Raw genomic sequence first — 6,211 nt, 5'->3', positions numbered from 1 at the left:
CAGGAGGGAGTATGTTCATGTGTGTGTGTGTGTAAGACAGGGCCAGAAGAGAGAATGTTTATCTGTGTGCAGGACAGGGTCAGCTCCTACTTTGGGTTCTGGGCTTATGAAATCTATCATTAGAAACTCCTTAAGAGGGGCTGGAGAGATGGCTGAGCAGTTAAGAGCACTGGCTGCTCTTCCCCAGGTCCTGAGTTCAATTTCAGACAACTACATGGTGGCTCACAACTATCTGTTATGCAATGTACATGCAGATAAAGCACTCATATATGTTAAATAAGTTATACATTAAAGAAAGTCTTTAAGAGTGGAAAATGAGTTTTTATCAGTAGAGGCCAGAAGCCAGGCTGTTCTAGAAATGCCGGAAGTGGGCAGAAACCCCACTTACCCCAGTGTTTCAGAACCGGCTCGTCCAGGCCCCAGTGCTCCACTTTGCAGTCATAAACGTCATCATCGGTAGGGATGAAGGTGAGGTAAGACATCTTCTGGAAGGAATGGTCAGGTTTGGTGAGGAAGCTGGTCTCATAAACGCCGTCTGTGATTGACCTGCTGTTTCTCAACCACGTGATCTTGACCACAGGGGGGAAGATGTTGTCCACCAGACAGAGGAGGATGTTGGGCTGACCCAGCAGCACGGGGGACTTGGGGAGCACAGTCACCTCAGGAACCTCTGGAAAGGAAGCAGCCTGGATGTGAGTGGCTGATGGGAGTTTCTCTCCCTGATTTCTACACTGTCTGGGGGAGCCCTCTCTCCAAGACACATGATGATCCAGGAGCCCGACCGTCCCTCCTGCTTGTGGCTAACATGCCCTGCGTCCACGTATCCCTGTGCCTCTCTAGGGTGTTAGGTAGGATGTCTGTCAGGCGCTCTTCGAAAGATTCGAGGAGTGCTGGTCGGAACAAAGAGACAACGAGCACAAGGTAACATGGAATGCGGGTTTGTAAGAAGAGAGAGGATGAGGGTTCAGTGATTAGATCTGGGCGCTCCTTGGAAAGGATTTTACAGATTCATTTATATACGGATCATATTCCCGCAGGGGAGGGAGGGAGGAGCAGGGCGGCAAGCACGTACTGTTGGTAGCTGGGGTAGAGTTGGACCTCTTAATCATGACTTCCAAGTTGTGTTTTCCTGTAGCTATCTGTTGCAGTCCACGTTGGGGGTCAAAGCTCGTCAGCTGGCCAAACTCAGGAATCCTCCAGACAGTCTCCTTCTTACCCAAGTCCACATAGAACAACTCATCACCATCAAATTCAAACGTGTACTGGCCGTTGGGTCCGTATGACTGATAGACAACTGTACCATAGTTGCCCACGTGGTCAGCTGATGAATTTAGGTGGATAGTGGGAAAATGGAAAACAGGAAGAAAAAGAATGTTATTAAATAAAAGACAGAAAGTAATTTAAAAAAATACCACAGCTTCATTTTCTGGTACATTCCCGTCGCCCGCTCCTCCCTACCACTCTCGGTGTTGGCTACAGACCAGTCTTTCCCTCTGCGACACATGCTACATGATGGCATGTGTTTGATTTCTGCCATCCACGGCCTGGTTCAGTGTCTGGTACACAGACGGCTTAAGCCAAATAGCTTACAACTGTATCAAGGAAGAAAAATCTCAGGTATTCAGCTTTGTTTCCAAAGATTCAGGCAGCTCATTTTCTTCTCTTATTTGGTTTTGTGTCTCATTAACTTTCCATACATTAATAACATATCTACAATGCTTTATTTTTCTTAAAATAAAAAACATTTTCCACCCAAAGAGTCTTTCTCATTTTTTTAAGAAAAGGAAAAGCTTATAGAATCAGGTGACTGCCAATCAAAACCAACCACACCATCCTGTCCTGGTCCTTCTGTTTGCAGGGGCCTTTTTTTCCTCACTGAGATGAAGGTTGTTGTTGGTTTTCGGTTTGCTAAAACCCTTCTCTATTCTGAGGGTCTCTGCTTAGTGTTAATAGGCTTCCAACCATACTATGACCCCAGCCCCTCTGTCTGTCTGTCTGTCCATGTTTGCTCCTCTGTCCCTTCCCTTCTCAGTGTGGCCATCTTGGTTGGTCTTATCAGGCAATCCCCACATCACATCTCCTCCTCAAAGCTTCTGTACCCACAACTAATGAACCTTCTGGATGTCTTTCCCAAATGTGGATGTGCACAGCGTTCCTTCAGCGGGTGCTTGTCCTGGGCCACAAGCCTTGCTGAGGACACCGCACTGCCTCCTGCCGGCACAGCTGTCCTCAGCAACGGCCTTTCTGCTTCCTGACCTTGACCTGCCTCCCTCACTAGTCTGCACACTTCCTCCAGCAGGTGGCAGCTTATATATTTCAGCACCCACATCTTCAGTGATTTGCAAAGGAGAGTACTGAGTGAGAATGGCTTCTTTCAAGGCCCCCAGAGAATTTGTAAACGACTGACAGGTGGCAGAACCACGTGGAAGTCAGGGTCAGTAATGGCCAGGGCTGCGTTAGGACCTGTGTGCCCCGTGCATTTAGCTTTGGGGCCCTTCCTTGATGAAAATATCGAAAGTCACATTTTACATCTAAGAAAAATGTAATAGACGATTAAGTGAAGATCAAAACATTTCCTTAGGCCTCAACACTTCATTTTTCCCCCTTCTAAACTAAAAAGAAATGGGAATATTTTCACATAGCCCTACAGTTCTGTGGTTCCTCGGAACTGTGCCCACCGAGCCCGCATGCCTGATTGAGGCACTCTAGTGTGACGCTGAAGAAAGAAATTGGGGACAAGGAAGCCAACCCCTGGGGAAGGAAGGGAGACTTCCACCTCCCAACAAAACTGGAGCGAGACAGACATGCTTCAGAATGCTCTCAGTCCCTTTCACTTCCTGCTTCAACCATTTGGCTTTTCAGCTGCTGTTTTCCACATCTCCTTTCACGTCTGTAAAGTGGCATGGAGCTAAGGAGGGCTCCTGAGAGAGGGCAGAGTGTGGAGAGGTGGCCACACAGGCAGGGGGACTCAGGGTCGAATGTCTTGTGCTGTTATAGAGCTTCACGGGGCACAGATGGGGTGGAGATCAGGCAGCCCGTGTCCCTTACTTAGTTACAAAAATCTGAAACTGTATTTGGAGTGGGGACAAAGGAAAAACTGGCACCTACAGGCGTTTACTAGTGAACGGAGGCTTTTCTGAATGCGCGCACGCCGTGGCCCAGGCTGTCCTTGAACTCGCGATCCCTCTGCTTGGCTCCTAAGCGCTGGAGCTGCGGGCACGGCACTGCCAGGCCCAGCTTGGTTTTCGCTATTTTTAAAGCACAGGCACACATTCTTTGACCTGGTCACTTGTGAGGGGACACACGAGGAAACCAAGACTCAAGAGGACTGTCCGGTGAATCGGTGGCTCCTTTTGCCCGTTTCCCGGGTCACTTCCTGGCCCAAAAAGGTGCAAACCCCCGCTCGCGGGACTCGGTTCCGCCCGGTGCGGGGGTTCGAACCTCGGCCTCTCCTCTCCGCGGCTCTCCCGCCTCCAGCATCCCTCACCGCGGCACTCACCCTTGATGTCGTCTTGCCCTCCGCAGGCGCGGAGCGCGGTCAGGGCGAGGACCCCCAGGATCAGAGCGCGGCTGGTCGGCATCCTCGTCGCCCGCGGCCTCCGCACGGCTCTCCGGAGCTCTTCGGGGTTCGGAGGTTGTGAGGAGCCGGCCCCGCGGGTCCCGCACCAAACCCACGCCGCCCGACCAATCAGAAAATCCCGCCGCGATGACGTCACGGTTGCCGGGGGCAGAGCTGCTGCGGAGCGGCCCGGGAGAGGCCGGGGAAGCCCCGGGCCTGCTGCAGGCCCCGCTCAGACGGGGCGCGGGGCGCGGCGGGAGCGAGGTTCCAGCCCGTCCCCGGGTGCGTCCGCGGGTCCCGGCATAAAGGAGAAACAAAGACGCACGCACACGCACGCACACGCACGCACGCCTGTCCCTCCAGCTGCAGGGACTGACGCCCTCTCCCGACCCCTCAGGGCACAGCACGTCTGATAAGCGCAGTAGGGAGATCCCAACCCTCCGGTGAAGAAGGGCTGCCCGGAGCCCGCGCCAGGGCCAGCCCGTCGCTGCTGTTCCGGAGGAGGCAGGACCGTGGGGGTGAATGGAATTAGTTCATCGATTTTCACCCTTTAAGGCCTGTTATCGCTCCTATTGGTTTTCAGGTTTTTGCTGCTAATTTCGGACTTTGATTTACTTGATTTATATCATGTTTCTCTCCAGCGGCCCGGGCCAGGGCCTCAGCTTGGTTTCACTGAGCACATTAGGAAGTTCCCTTTAGGCCAGCTTTTGCCCGCGTTGTGACAGGACGCGCCTTCGCTGTGCGGTGGCCCCGTTCCCGTGGGTTCCACCAGCTTGTTCCTCCGGAGACAAGCGACGCGGCCGCACGCCTGCTCCTCATTGGCTGGAGAGAGCGCCTCCAGCGCCAGGTGCTTTGGCTGAGGCTCCTGGCTGTGAGTTCAAGGTCAGCTTCCGAGGCCAGTTCTGCTTCCTTGGCGGGATGGGACGCAGGCCAGGGAGTGAGGGGCCGGCAGAGCGCAGAGAACCCGTATTACAGAACTATCTTTAGAATCAACTCTTTATTACAGCGCTATAATTGTTATCACTGTCATTATAGAGGTTATAAAGTAAATGAAAGGTTGTCTCCATATAAGGACAGTAGACAGAGCCCAGGAAGAATTAAGAACGTGGGGGTGGGAGGGTTAATTATTTTACAAGCTCACTCTGGTGTTGGGCTCGCGTGGTGAGGGTGTTCAGTCACTTTTCGTATTGAGTCCCAGAAAAACGGCCTCAGCTTTATGGACACTCATGTAGATGTTGAATGGAACTTCTTTAAATGTATACACGTTTGTCTTTGAGAATGTTTATCTTCTGGAACATAAAAATCATTTTCAGCCTTAAAATTTTTAATATTTAATTAATTCATTATACTCCTTATTAAACACATGAATTCAGATTTTTTTATGTGTGTAAGAGCTACCCCTCCCCCAGTAAGTAGATCCTCTTTCTATAGTTCATTATGATGTCTGGTTTTAGCGGTGTTTGGACGAAGCTTGCTTGTCACAGAAGCCTGGCTAGATGGAAGTGGGGTGGCTGAGTTTGGGGTTGGGTAGGGAGAGATGGACGGAACTCAGTCATGGCTGTGCCTTTCTGAGGGCTTTTTCTGGGAAAAGGTTCTAGGTGAGGTGAGGGTTGGCAGGAGGGTGAGGGGACAGGGCTGCCTTTGAGCTCTGGAACTGGCTGGCACACACCCACGGGGCAGAAGAGAAAGAGAGGCTTTAAACAGGGACAAGTGAAAGTGACCGCTCTTCCGTCACGGGAGCACAGAGGGCACTTCAGTTCTGCGTCCCGTCAGTCCCAGGGAGTTCAGGACCCCCAGGTTAGCTATGCTTTGCATACTCAACTGCCAGCGAGCGGCGGGAGAGGTGGCTGTGCAGTCAAGAGCACTGGCTGCTCCTGCAGAGGACCCGGGCTCAGTCTCCAGCACCCACCGGGTGACTCACAACCATCTGTAACTCAGTCTCGGGGATCTGACGCCCTCTTCTGGCGTCCTCAGGCACTGCGCAGATGCTGCACAGTTACAGACACATTAAAACAAACAAGAATTTTAAACCTCCAATAAGCCCCCGAATCAGCTGCATTGGTCTGAGTCGGATCCTCACAGTTTGGGTCAATCAGAAGGTCCGGGCTGTTAATGGTGGAGGTGAGGGAATGAACCCAGGCGAGTCCTGGAGCTCATTCTGAAAGTGGCCATGGCCACTCAGAACCAAAGCATGAACAGACAGCACCCCTCCCTGTTTCCTCGGTACAGACAATTCCAGTCCTCGTGACCCCTGAGACTCTCTTCCCAGACATGGCAGCTTTTCACCTGCCAAGATAGTGAGGAAATAAACAGTGCAAAGTTACCCACCAGCCAAGCGGCCACAGTGACCGGCGGCACTAGTTAATGACCACAGTACAGGTGAGACAGTAATTAATGATAACAACTATGATGATGATGATGATGATGATGACAATTCTCTTCTCTGAAGGCCCGTGAGGTGGAACCTTTCTGTGGCTTCCCTTTTCCGTTTTACCCCTGTAGCTTAAGCTCTGAGCGGTGCGCCAGGCTGGCCGTTGTGATGGAGGATGGTCCTGAGGGGAATTTATGCTGCACTTCCTCCTGTGGGCACCACACACGTCAAAGCATCCAGCCGACCCCTCCAGATTCCCAGGAACCTGCCACCTACGCCCT

At 52.0% G+C, this 6,211-nt stretch overlaps 1 protein-coding gene across 1 annotated transcript; it reads right to left on the bottom strand.

The window, feature by feature from the left end:
• Positions 1-388: 388 nt before the first annotated feature.
• On the bottom strand, positions 389-3,823 carry LOC129683097 (H-2 class II histocompatibility antigen, A-K alpha chain-like; the record flags this gene model as incomplete). The annotated part of the gene is made up of 3 exons (XM_055615700.1): positions 3,500-3,823; positions 1,073-1,321; positions 389-670 (listed from the first exon to the last, which is right to left on the bottom strand). Coding segments are annotated over exons 1-3 (613 nt in total), but the record flags the coding sequence as incomplete, so codon positions are not given.
• Positions 3,824-6,211: the final 2,388 nt, after the last annotated feature.

This window comes from Psammomys obesus, unplaced genomic scaffold, assembly GCF_907164565.1.
Source record: "Psammomys obesus unplaced genomic scaffold, mPsaObe1.curated_primary_1811, whole genome shotgun sequence".
NCBI classification, from domain to species: Eukaryota; Metazoa; Chordata; class Mammalia; order Rodentia; family Muridae; genus Psammomys; species Psammomys obesus.
The sequence above is the reverse complement of the archived record's forward strand: the minus strand, read 5'-3'. Positions and strand labels throughout refer to the sequence as shown.